The sequence below is a fragment of the Brassica napus genome, chromosome C3, assembly GCF_020379485.1.
Source record: "Brassica napus cultivar Da-Ae chromosome C3, Da-Ae, whole genome shotgun sequence".
NCBI lineage: Eukaryota > Viridiplantae > Streptophyta > Magnoliopsida > Brassicales > Brassicaceae > Brassica > Brassica napus.
The window spans coordinates 41,073,391-41,086,829 of NC_063446.1; the positions used below are offsets into that span (position 1 = coordinate 41,073,391).

At 31.9% G+C, this 13,439-nt stretch overlaps 1 protein-coding gene and 1 long non-coding RNA gene across 2 annotated transcripts; one reads left to right on the forward strand and one right to left on the reverse strand.

Moving 5' to 3' along the window:
• Positions 1 to 1,964: 1,964 nt before the first annotated feature.
• On the forward strand, positions 1,965 to 4,764 carry LOC106424907 (HIPL2 protein). Its single transcript, XM_013865653.3, has 7 exons — positions 1,965 to 2,198; positions 2,275 to 2,435; positions 2,548 to 3,306; positions 3,394 to 3,607; positions 3,689 to 3,870; positions 3,947 to 4,185; positions 4,274 to 4,764. Exons 1-7 carry the CDS (start codon positions 2,114 to 2,116, stop codon positions 4,698 to 4,700), a joined length of 2,067 nt encoding a protein of 688 aa, XP_013721107.2. The 5' UTR covers positions 1,965 to 2,113; the 3' UTR covers positions 4,701 to 4,764.
• Positions 4,765 to 6,184: 1,420 nt separating this feature from the next.
• LOC125583963 lies at positions 6,185 to 7,206 on the reverse strand. Its single transcript, XR_007320971.1, has 2 exons — positions 6,675 to 7,206; positions 6,185 to 6,536 (listed from the first exon to the last, which is right to left on the reverse strand). It is a non-coding gene; the product is annotated as an uncharacterized LOC125583963 (long non-coding RNA).
• Positions 7,207 to 13,439: the final 6,233 nt, after the last annotated feature.

A 13,439-nucleotide genomic window follows, 5' to 3' on the forward strand; every position in this document is an offset into this window, starting at 1 on the left:
ATGAATGTGAAACCTATTGTAATTGTGTACGCATTTCACAAATGCACTATGAATATGAAATCCACAAATGCACTATGACATTGTGTACACATTTCAGCCATTGTACTCGTGTACACAAATATGATGTACAAATTCACTATGAATATATAACTTTATAAACATACTGCTAAGGTTTTACGGAGTGTACATAAGAAATAAAGCTAAAATTTTATTAGTCATTTGATGTGTACACTATACCATGTACACAAATATTTCATTATCCACATGTACATTAATTTATATGTACACTGATTAGCTTGTACAATAATATATGAATATCAGATAATTTCACTATTTTTATGTACATGAACATTAAACATGTAGGCCTTCCAACCTAGAGTTGCACTTATTTACAAAAAAAATATGTACATTGATTTATTTGTACATTTCTCAAGTTGTGATGATGCTTTTAATAAGTTTTAGTCAGTTGCTCAAAAATAAAGAAAAATCACATGTATACATTTTTAAATTTCTCAAGTTATCACATATGATAAAAATGAAAATTTGGTACTACATTTAGATCATTTATACTAGTCATCCATAATATACTGTCCAAAACCATTGAATTTCTTTTGAAATTTGGTTTGCTTCAATGATATTTGCAAATTAAACATCTGAGGTATAAATGAAAATAAAACAAAATGGCAGGAACCAATGTTTCAAAATCTGAATATTCGTTTGGTTTGGATTGCACAATTAAAAGTTTTGAGACAAATTCGTGAACAAACTTGAACAAAAAAAAGTTTAAAATAAATTGGAGAATAAACAAGAGTTGAAGGACCAGATGTGCAAATAATCAAAAGTTCACCATTGTTGTACCAGTGAAGCTTTTTCTTCAATATGCGACTAAAGTAACGACGAATCTAGCGGCCACAACTCTAGGCCCGAGCTTGACGACCACAGCGGCGGTAGAGCTATGTTGTAATAGAGCTCGTGGTTTGAGGTTGCCGACAATGAAACTCTCGTTGGAGAAGAAATAGCGGTTGTTCACAGATGAAGACAAAGATGATTAAGGTTTCAATTTTCAATCGTGGAGGAGTGCTTATGATGTATAAATCAAAAAAAAAGTTGGAAAAAAATTGAGATATAAGAAAATAAGATACGAGAAAGAAGAAAGTGAAATTTATTTTTTTAGATCAATTTATTAGAAAATAAGATAAGAGAAAGAAGAAGAGTAAAAAAGCGAAACTGGTTATGATTTAACTAGTGAGTAACTGATTTAGTTAGGAATCATGGAAGAAGTGAGAGAAAAGTGTCTTGGTAGAACAAACTGACCTATTGTGTTAATAAAACATAAAACTGTAATTCTTTCAATATCAAACACTGTAAATGATTAATCAATAATTTGTCAGAAACTAAATCATCGTATTGTCCATTAATAACTACCAGGTGATGACCCGCGTGGAGTGAATAGAGTCTGTAATCTTGAGTCTATAGATATTTAGAAAGTAAAAGTTATTGTATGATATATTACATGTTATACAATGATGTATTGGAATAAATTGATTATGTTTATATAAGGTTAATTACTTAAACTGTTAAAAACTTGTGTTATTGGTTAGATGTAGTCGAAGTTTTTTCCGTCGAAGTAAATACTTATATAAACTTAGTTATGGTATTAAGATAAAAATAGAAATAGAAAATTAAATTATTGATTTCATAAGATTAAACGAAACATAGATAATATAATAATAAAATATGAAAAATGTTATGTTTATTTTCTGAGTTGTACATTTTTTGCCAAATCAAACTTCAAGAACAGGGTTGACAAACTGATACAAAAAATGTATAATATTTGAGATAGACTGTCACGGATTTATTTGAGATAGACAAATTAGCGTAACCGTCCTCACCCTATCCATGAATTTAATTTACTTTCTCTCTTTAAGAGTTCTTTATTATTATGGACAAATTATTCAACGTCTATTTCGTATTTAAGACTACCACTACGTTCCTACCTCCTTAACCAAATATACACACACACATGACACATGTATATATATATATATAGCCTTGAATCTCCTGTGACTGTGAGAGAAACAAAGACAAGTTTGTGTTGTTGCATAGCTCTAAGATGGCAAAAATAAATCAAGCCATCACTATCTTTCTTCTGCTTCTACTCTCTTCAACAACTTCTCATCCTCTTTGCTCAGATTCAAGTAAGTCTCGTGTCGTTTTGAGTTCAATTGTTGTTGTGTTCATGTCGTTTTGAGTTTTTGTCTCTTTTTTGGTCAGAGACTCAAGTCAGCACCAACCAGACACTTGAGTTCTGCGATTCCTACTCAGGAAAAACTTGCTGCAACTCCAAAGATGATCTTGAACTACAGAATCGCTTCAACTCCATGAACATCTCTGACTCAAACTGTTCTTCCCTTCTCAAATCCATTCTCTGTGCGGTAAGTACAGATCTTTTCACTTACCCATTTTCTTGAATTCAAGATTCTCTGTTTCAAATCTTGCAATAGTTTGATTTGTTTTGATTCTGAATCTCATGAGTATATTCATCAGAAATGTGACCAATTCTCTGGACAACTGTTTGGTAATGAAACTTCTCCAATTCCAATTCTATGCAACTCAACTTCACAAGACTTATGCTCAAAGCTATGGGACACATGTCAGAACATCTCCATCGTCTCTTCTCCCTTTAGTCCCACTCTACTAGGCGGTGCTACTTCCCCTTCAACCCCCTCAACGTTAACCGATCTCTGGAAATCCCAAACCGAGTTCTGTACCGCCTTTGGTGGACCAGAGAAAACCAACAACAACAACACAACCAAATGCTTCAATGGTGGACCGGTTAACCAAGAAACTGATATAAAGCCACCTCAAGGGATATGTGTTGAGAAGATAGGAACCGGGTCTTACCTCAACATGGTAGCTCATCCTGATGGTTCAAACCGAGCCTTCTTCTCTAACCAACCTGGTAAGATATGGTTAGGTACAATACCGGATCAAGACTCAGGTGAAGCGATGGAACTTGATGAGTCAACTCCTTTTGTTGACATAACCGATCAAGTTAGTTTCGATACGCAGTTCGGTATGATGGGAATGGCATTTCATCCGAAGTTCGCAGAGAACGGGAGGTTCTTCGCGTCTTTTAACTGTGATAAAGTCAAGTCTCCTGGTTGCACTGGTCGTTGTGCTTGTAACTCTGATGTAAACTGTGATGCTTCTAAGCTTCCTAAAGACGATGGTGACCAGCCTTGTCGTTATCAGACCGTTGTGGCTGAGTATACCGCAAACGGTACTTCCTCAAGCCCTTCAACGGTAAAGAATCCAAGATTTTGTGTAGTTTCAATCAAAAAATTAGTTTCTTGCAGACCAAGGAACTAACAAAGATTGCTTGTTGTGTAGGCAAAGACTGGTAAGGCCTCTGAGGTGAGGAGGATTTTCACTATGGGACTTCCTTATTCGTCGTCTCACGGTGGTCAGATACTCTTTGGACCTGATGGGTATTTGTATCTCATGACTGGTGATGGAGGAGGAGTTTCAGATACTCACAACTTTGCACAGAACAAGAAGTCATTGCTTGGCAAAATCTTGAGGCTTGATGTTGATGTTATGCCAAGTTAAGTGACGGAAACAGTTTGGTATTAGAGAGTTTGTGTTTGGTGTCTTTGTACTTACTTTCTGTGATATGACTCTGCAGGCGTATCTGAAATCTCTGAGCTAGGTTTATGGGGAAACTACTCTATCCCAAAGAGCAACCCTTTCCAAGGCAATGCAGCAGATGAACAAGGTGAGATTTATGCTTTAGGGCTTCGAAACCCGTGGCGTTGCAGCTTTGATTCTGAGAGACCGGAGTACTTCTTGTGTGCAGATGTCGGAAAGGTTTGTTTCTTTCTTGCTGTTTAAGCATCAGACTCTTAAGATAAGGTTGCTGAGTTAAAGAAAAAGTATGTAACAGGATACATATGAAGAAGTTGATATCATAACAATGGGTGGAAACTATGGCTGGAGAATCTATGAAGGACCTTATGTTTTCTCTCCTTTATCGCCTTTCGGAGAGAATGTTTCTGAGATCTCTAACCTGACTTTTCCTATTCTTGGTTACAACCACTCCGAAGTTAACAAACATGAAGGATCTGCTTCCATTATTGGTGGTTACTTCTATCGTTCCAACATTGATCCTTGCTCTTACGGAACGTAAGTCAAAATACTAAACCCTAAACAACAAAAATACATAATTTTAAACCCTGACCCTAAATCATCAACCGTTTTTGTTTTGTTTCAGGTACTTGTATGCAGATCTTTATGCAAACGCGATGTGGGCAGCAATAGAATCACCAGAAGGTAGCGGTAACTTCACTGACTCTCAAATACCATTTAAATGCAGCCAAGATTCACCGGTGAAGTGCACCGCGGCACCAGGAGGAGCTAACTCAGGACCTGCACTTGGTTACATCTACTCTTTTGGACAAGACAATAACAAGGACATACATTTGCTCACAAGCTCGGGTGTGTACAGAATTGTTCGTCCTAGCCGTTGTAACTTTGCTTGCTCCAAGGAAAATACTACTGCCTCTAGGGGAAAACAGAGCCCTAACGGTGCTGGGCCTCCCCAGTCTCTACCTTCTTCTGCAAGAAATCACTGTTTCTCTGTATTTATCTCATTATTGTTGTTGATGTTGTCTATGTGTTTAACTGTCTTAAAATGGTGATTTGTTATTGTTTCAAACTCTGTTTTGTTACAGCACTTATGAGCATTGTTCAAGATCTATTTAATATTGCGTGTGTTAGAAATCTCTAGTGTCATGTCAAAGCTAATTCTTACTATTGGTCCAATCTTATGTATGGGTTTTAGTTTGGGTGGGCAAAAAAATTAAATCGAACCAAAATTGACCCAAACTAAACCAAATATATATCTCGATTTAACTGAATGGTTCGGTTCGGTGATGTTTAAAACCGAACTGAAAATCTAAATTTTGCATATTTAACTAGGCTAACTAAATATTATACTAGGTTTATAGATATTGGTTTAAAACTATTAGATTCAATTTCTATATTTTACTTATATATGAATAGAAAAAATACAACCAACAGTGGAAAACAAGATTTTTCTAGGTGTTTTCCTGCATAGTAATAATTTTTTTAAAATTTAAATTATATTCAAAATAAAATAAAATTTTATTTTTATTTTAAATTTTATTATTTTCTTACCCATATTTTAATCCAAATTTTGATTTAACTGAACATAAAATTAAGATAAAATAAATAATTTTATTATTTGAAATTATATTTAAGAATATATATGTATATATTTAAAATTATAATCTTAGATATATTTTTTCTATTTTTGGAGAAAATATATTAAATCAACTTGTTTAAATGAATAAAAAATCAGATATAAAAGTTGTATAAATTATCAAAAAGCAAAACCAAATAGTAATTCTAAAATTTGTAAATATATATATAAAAAGTAATAATATTACAAATAAAATTATATAATTTTTTAAAAGAATTGTAAGAATAATTGAAATCTTTTTTAATTAGTAAAATTGTATAATTATAAAATAGAAATAAATAATACTTTGAAATTTGTAAAATATTATTATATTTCTATTATTATAATTTAATGTCATATTTGAATAGATTTACTTTAATGACGATGTATAATTTACTACTATATTCTAAACCAACTATCAAAAATATAAATAAGTATTAAATGTAATTGTCCTTGTCATATTTAACTATAAGTCATGTTATCTTTTCTAGTATGCTATGTCACATTTATTTAGTGAAAGTGATTGTACATAAAATATATGTCAAAATAACTTTTCAAATAATGCATAGGAAATTACAAAATTGAAAAACTAAACATGATATCATATCAGGTTTCAGAATGATGATTTAAATTTTTTAGATTACAATGTGTTTATTTTTGACATTTGTTTTTACTATTAAAATGGAGAATTTAATGACTTTCGTGATGAAATAAATATTTTTTTTTGTGATTTATAAATTGGTTTTACTGAATTAGAAAGAAATTAAAAAGGCTGAAATGACCTAAATACAAACCAAATTGAACTCAAAACCGAATCCAACACAAGCCAAACCGAAAAATATAAATATATATTTTATTCAGTATAGAGAAGTTACGAATATGATTTAAGCAAGTAAATTTGGTAGTGAATGAGAGGAACACTTAATGCAAAAACATTTTCGGTCTTTTAGCAAAAAAAAAAAACATTTTCGGTCGATACATTGAACAAAAGCACAGCGGGGTCAGTTCTTAATGCAAGTGTTGTCGTCGTCGCAAGTCTGTCCTCCATCTTCCGTCGTTGCATCTCTTCTAACACGTAACTTTGGTTTCGGAGGGATACATTGCTCGCAAACACATTGTTTGAAGATACATCTTGTTACTGCACAGCCTGGACAAAAAGCTTGACAAACGCCATCATTGTCGCAAGATCCTCCACGTTGTGTTTGTATCGGTACATCTGTCACGTCGTCCCTAAATTTTGCATCTCCTTCCAATGCTTTAGCTACCCACAACCCTGATGTGATAAGAGATTCTGAATTATTAGAGTAACAAAATAATAATAAAGTGTTGGGCATAAATGATTATCATGTAAAACTTTCAAGAATATTATGAAAATGTGATAAAAGTTAAAAGTTTAAAAGATTTAGCTCACATGAAAGACACATCAAAAGGCCTAGAAGGAGCACTTTCCTAGACACCATGTTCTCCTTTTTAATGATTTCTATTTTTATGCTTTCATTCTAATGTCACACACACACCTATATATACACATCTATCTATTCAATTTATAGTCTTAGGCAACAATATTAAATTGTTAGTAACAGTATAACTCCATTCCACTGAATGATCTATCTTTCATCCATTCCAACTTAATAATCTTAAATAATATGATGTCAAAACAAATCTTAAATAATGAATGTCAAGATTTGTATCCATTCCAACTTGATTTAATTTTGGTCAAGATTTTTGTTTTTATTTGTAAAAACTTTTATATCTATTATATTAAAATAGAGACACATTTTATCTACTATTGACATGTCATAGTAGAACCATTTAATTAATTGCATAATATGACATATTTGATTATTTAGATTAACCAATTAAATATATAACATTTCTAGAAAATATGAATAAATAAGGATATTAATATTAAATAAGGTTTAAATATAAATCTGAATTTTATTCTTAGTTATAACAAAACCTGTTGAAAAAAAAATCTAACAAAAACCTACTAAAAATTTAAAATATTTTTATTAAATAAAGAATTATTTAATTTTGTAATTACAGTATAATATTATTATAAACTAATGTTAATTAAAAATTTATTATAAATAAAAATTCTAAGTTATTTTTAATAAATGTTATAATTATAGTCTATATTATATTAAAATAAAAATATCATATGAACTATATATGAAAAACTAATCTATTTTATTATTTTTAAACACTTTCATTTAAATAAATTATCTTTCACCATTAAACGAGTTAAAATTTGTAAACTATTTAATATTTTTATACAAAAATAAAATATTAATATATGTTAAAAAATTTATATCTACAGCTATATATCTTTAAAAACATATTTAGAAGAAGATTCTTTATTTGATTATTTCAGATTATGAATTTATTGTACCAAATTCCAAAAAGTCATAACAATCCATAAAAATGTAAAATCTATAAAATAAATCACTGTATAATAATAATTTAATAAGAAACATAAACAATAAGATTAAAAAGTTACATAATAATTTAAAAATAAAATGTAAATAATACATTTAATTTTTTTATGATAATAATAAAGGTATATATATAAAATTAAAAAAAATCTGCACACATGTACGGGTTAAACTCTAGTTATTAAAAAAATGTGAAAGGTTATAGTTATTCCGTCTTTGACATTACTTTTCACATACGTAAAACAATCATTTAAGCATACTAATATATACTCACATTTCAAACATAGTGAATTAGAACTTAAATTTTGAATTATTTTTAAAAATCCAATTTTAAATTTCAAATAGGAAATTGTGTAAACACAACAATCATTGTAACACTATTCATAAAAATAATTGGAGTATCATTCAAATTTATACATTTTAAGCTAGACTTAAATTTTATACACAGAAGTAACTAATAACGAGAAATCAAAGTAACAATAATTTTCATTTGTTTTTTCTAAATCATATATTTATTCGAAACTAGCGTCGGCCCGGGCTACGCCCAGGATTTTCTATTATATTTATTTTTAGTTCTATCATTTTACTTTATTTCAATATTATATGTATATTTACATTTATTATTAAAATATAAATTACTAAAAAAAAATTTAAATGGAGTTTTTGTTTTGTTAATTTTTGGTCTAGCAGATTTATGTAGATTGTTTTTAATAGAACTTTAAAATTCATTTAATGAAAAAATCTTTTAACCAAATCACTTATTTTAAAATCTTGTGAATTAAAATAAATAAATTAAAACTAAATCGACTCAGATTATCTCATCATTGACATGAAACACACATGCAAGCATTTGCCACTGCTATTATAAGAAAATCAAGAAGTTCATAAGTTTTATTTGAACCAAGATAATAACCATGCATGAAAGTCATCCAAAGTCCAAACCATTGCAGACATTAGCGTACTTATTTTTGATAACATATTTGTTGCCTCATCTTTAATTCCGTTTTCCAATTAAACAATTAATGCAATCATTTATCATAATGCCTATTTTAAAAACATTTTTTAACTTAACAAATAAAATCCACAGACGTCATCACCCCTGGAACCAATTAAATCTTACTCGTCATTTTATGGCTGGCGTAGTATTGTCTCAGCTAGATCTCTGGTTAGCAAATGACTAATCAAAAGGGTGAGATCAGGATCTTCTATCTCAGTATGGAATGATCCTTGGCTCCCATCCATCCGCCCGAGACCAGCAAACAAAAATCAACACAATCTTTACCCGAATCTTACAGTGGATTCACTTATTGATGAAACATCAAGAACATGGAACTCACAGGTTCTTAGGGCTTTGGTGGACCCGAACGATGTCCAGTTAATTGAGAGTATACCTCTAAGTCGGTTTCGGATAGAAGATCGGGACAGATGGCATTTCACACATAATGGAAGATATACGGTTAAATCAGGTTATGAGGTGGAGCGGGTGTACCCAGATAAAGTTAGGACACTTCCAGAGTTTGGTCCATCAATTTCTTTATTGAAAGCACACTGCCGGAAAGTGCGATGCCCACCTAAGTTAAAACATTTTCTTTGGCAAATAGTAACAGGCTGCATAGCGGTAAAGAATAATCTACGTTCAAGAGGAATCCAAGGGGATACTATATGTGTACGGTGTGGAGCACCTGAGAAATTCATAAATCATGTCTTCTTTGAATGTCCCCCAGCAATCCAGGTCTGGGCTCTCTCACGGATTCCATCTAACCCGTATATTTTTCCCCTTCAATCACTTTTTGCAAACATGGACCACTTATTTTGGAGGGTGGTTCCGGCAATGGAGGATCACCATTTCGCATGGATTCTATGGTATATATGGAAAGGGAAAAATAATAAGGTTTTTAGCAATTTGGATATTGACCCTCGAGATACTCTTAAGTTGGCTGAAACAGAGTCCGCTCTATGGGCCGAGGCGCAAATTAATCATGCACAGAGAACTGATCAGGCCCGATCGGTAGTGAACGAGACGGTTCCAATTATCTCTGGTCGGTGGTGCTTTACGGATGGATCTTGGAAAGAAAATGATAGATTTTCAGGACAAGGATGGTGCAGCACTCTGGAAGGTTTTGATAGTTTAATGGGAGCAAGGAACACTAGAGTGAGTCAATCACCACTTCATTCGGAGATAGAGGCGCTCATTTGGGCAATGGAATATTTGAGGAACTTAAGACAGTTTACTGTCACTTTTGCGACGGATTGTTCTCAGTTGGTGAAGATGGTTTCTGAATCCGAAGAATGGTCTGCATTTGCAAGTTATCTGGAAGATATAAAGATCCTGAAAGTAAGTTTCCACAGCTCAGAGCTCATTCATATACCAAAGACGCATAATTCAAGGGCGGATAGTCTAGCACGTAGTGCAAGAAGGCAACCCTCGTTTGTAGTCCATATTGATTCAGAGCTACCAGTTTGGTTTACAGAGTCTATATGAGTCTGGTTTGTTGCTGACAAAAAAAAATAAAAAAATAAAAAAAATAAAATCCACAGACAAATTTTTATAAGAAATTCATAATACCATAAAGTTTCGTACGTTTGTTAACAAAGATATAGTACTACTTAAATACATGTCAGCTGTGTTTATTGTACTCTTAAAGGGACTCAAAAGTTAATCTTGGAGTTGTATTGAGCCAAATTATAATTTAATTTTGTTAAAAGAAAGAATCGAAGACTTTTTAGGTTATGTTTAATAATTTAATTATCTTCTTCACATCCACTATTCATCGTAGCTCTTCGGCGACAGAACAAACACATATCCACTGACCAAAAAAACTAAAAAACTTTGCACGTCTCTCTAATCTCCCGGCGATGGAGAGCTTTGCACTTCACTCTCTCTCCACCACAGCTTCATTCTCCCACAACCATCCCTCACGCTTGTCTCTCCTCCGCTGCATCTCATCGAGATCTCCGCCACCAACCATCTCTCTCCCTTCTCTTCCGACTATCCAATCTCACTCCGCTCAACCTCTCACCTTCCCTCTCCTCAAACCAATCCCTCGCTTCTCCACAACACAGATCACCACCGCACCACGTGACACCCCTCCTCCACCACCTTCTCAATCACCGTTCTCTCAACCGCCGCATGGAGCCAAACTACTCCCCCTAATCATTCAGTATGAGATATAAGAGATAAGAAGAGAAGATGAGTTCAAGGGGAGGAATCTCACATATATTTATACCAAACCCACACATCGTCGGGAAGCGAATCGATGGGATTTATGACGAAGCTATTAATTAGACCATTTCAGGTAGTGAGAAGAAGCGCAGAGGTCGCCGTCTCGGCCGCCGCACGATCAGGAGAGTCGGACTTCTAGTCTTTGATTCAGTAGTCTTAGGGTTAGAGCCGACTTCAACTTAAGCGGGCCGGGTAAATCTCACAAATTCGGAGCCCAAGCACACCAATACGCTGTCCAAGCCCACGATCGCTTAAATGAAACTGTGCGTTCAGAAGTGCTGGACACGTGTCATCCTCTCGTTCAATGACTTTCCTAGGTAAAATCCTACGTGGCGCAAGAAAGAGAGAGCAAACAGTTCTTTATAATAATAGATTATTTACTAGTGTATCTCCTTGTGACACCTTACTGAAAATGACAAAAGTTTTTAATAAATAATAATAAAGTAAATTGACTAATTTCCAGTAAATAAAAAATTAGAACTTATAAACAAAATTAGACCTGAGCAAAAAACTGAAATCGAATATCCAAACCGGAACCGAACTGAAATACTCAGAACTGGAACGAAACTGAAATTTTCAAATACCCAAATGGTTCATATATTCCAGAGTCCAAAATAACCAAACTGAGAACCGAACAGGTAACCCAATAGATAATTTTTTTAATTATATATATATAATATAACTAAATATATATTATAATTTAAAAATCTATTAAAACTGTCCAAAAATATTTAAAGATAACTAAATTATCATAAAGTATCCAAACTACCAAAAGTATCCGAAAAGTATTCGGATATTTTTATCATAAATATCTAAGATAATCTGAAATGTCCAAGATTTTTATTCAAATCATCGTAATTATTTGATATTTTATTCAAAATACCCGATTTTAATCCGAGTTATTCGAACTACCTGAAATAATCAAACCGGAACCGAAATCAGAAATATATCAAGTAATAATGGATCTTTTAACCCTCTATTCGAATTACACGATACTCAAAATAACTGAATAAAACCAAACTGATATCTGAAATGTCCATGTCTAAACAAAACCAACGTCATTGCTTTAAAATAATAAATTACTTTAATGTATAATGTATATCATAAATTCATAGTCAAATTGAAAATGTGTTACTATAGTTACATATTTTGATTAAAATATAATTTTGATTTAAGTTGTGGCCAAGCGTTAGGTGTGTTATGTGTGTAACGAATGTGAAAAGACAATCATCATTTATTAAAGTAATGAATTTTATAATAAACCTAGATTTTGTCCCGCACTTTCAAAGCGTGAGATTGTTTCTGATTAAAAAAATTAAAAATTAAAAAATTAAAAATATTTTGTTAAGTTTTGGTTAGGATCAATCAAAATATTTGTATTCGAAGAACCGAATCAAACCCGTAAAGTACACCAAACCCGAACCACATTGGGAAAATACTTGAATGGTCTAAAACAATAATATTTGAATAGATAGAACCATACATAGCTTGAGTCAAAATATTTTGAGTAATCTGAAAGTATCTGAATCACAATTATATACTTAAATATGGTACTTTTTAAAATTAATATCTAAAAAACTAACTATCTGAAATGTACTAATTTTACTAAAAGAAATTAAAATAACAAAACTTTCTTAGACTTAGACGTTCATTTATATTAACTCTCTAGATTTTAATATAATTTTTTGAACCAATAGAATTTAATATACTTTGTCCAACCATTCTACCCAAATTTGATTACACATTTTATATAATTAACAAACATATACATGTTCATTGTGAATTTTTTTACTGCATTATGGAAATGTTTATAAGAAGATTAATTAGAGATTAAATTAATTTAATTGGTCATCTGATAATCTTTTAAATAAAGAGATTGAATATATCATATATACTACATACCTAAAAGACCTACAACTAATGGCCTAGGTTTTCTGAATCTACATTTGTTAATATCACGTATATGTTTTCATTAAACTGTTTTGTTAGTGGAAGCCCCCTTAGTCCAATGGTTTGATTAAAGGTTCATTAATGTTTCTACACTAGCAGGTCCAAGTTTCAATATCATGTATATGTTTTCATTAAACTGGTTTGTTAATATATTAAACATACTTATAAATAAATGCAATGGTAAATTTCGTAATATCTAATGAAAACCAAGGGCAGAATCATATAAGGGATTCTGATTTAATTGTATAGATTTGACTAAATTTCAACAGGCTTTAATAAATTTAGACTAGAATATAAGTAAACTGACAATGGGGATTGCTCAAGGTGTCATTTTTGTGGAAAAGGAAAAATATCAAAAAATCATTTGTTTTTTTGCTTGCCCTTATACCTACTACACCCTCTGGTTTCGAGTGATTGGAACTCTAGTGCGGCCTACTCTTTCTCCGGATTTGAACGAGATCGTGCCTCGAGTATCTGCAACATCTCATGATAGATTGAGATTGATTCTGCTAAGATTGGTTTTCCATGTCTCGATCTACTACATTTGGAGAGAAAGGAATGAGAGGCG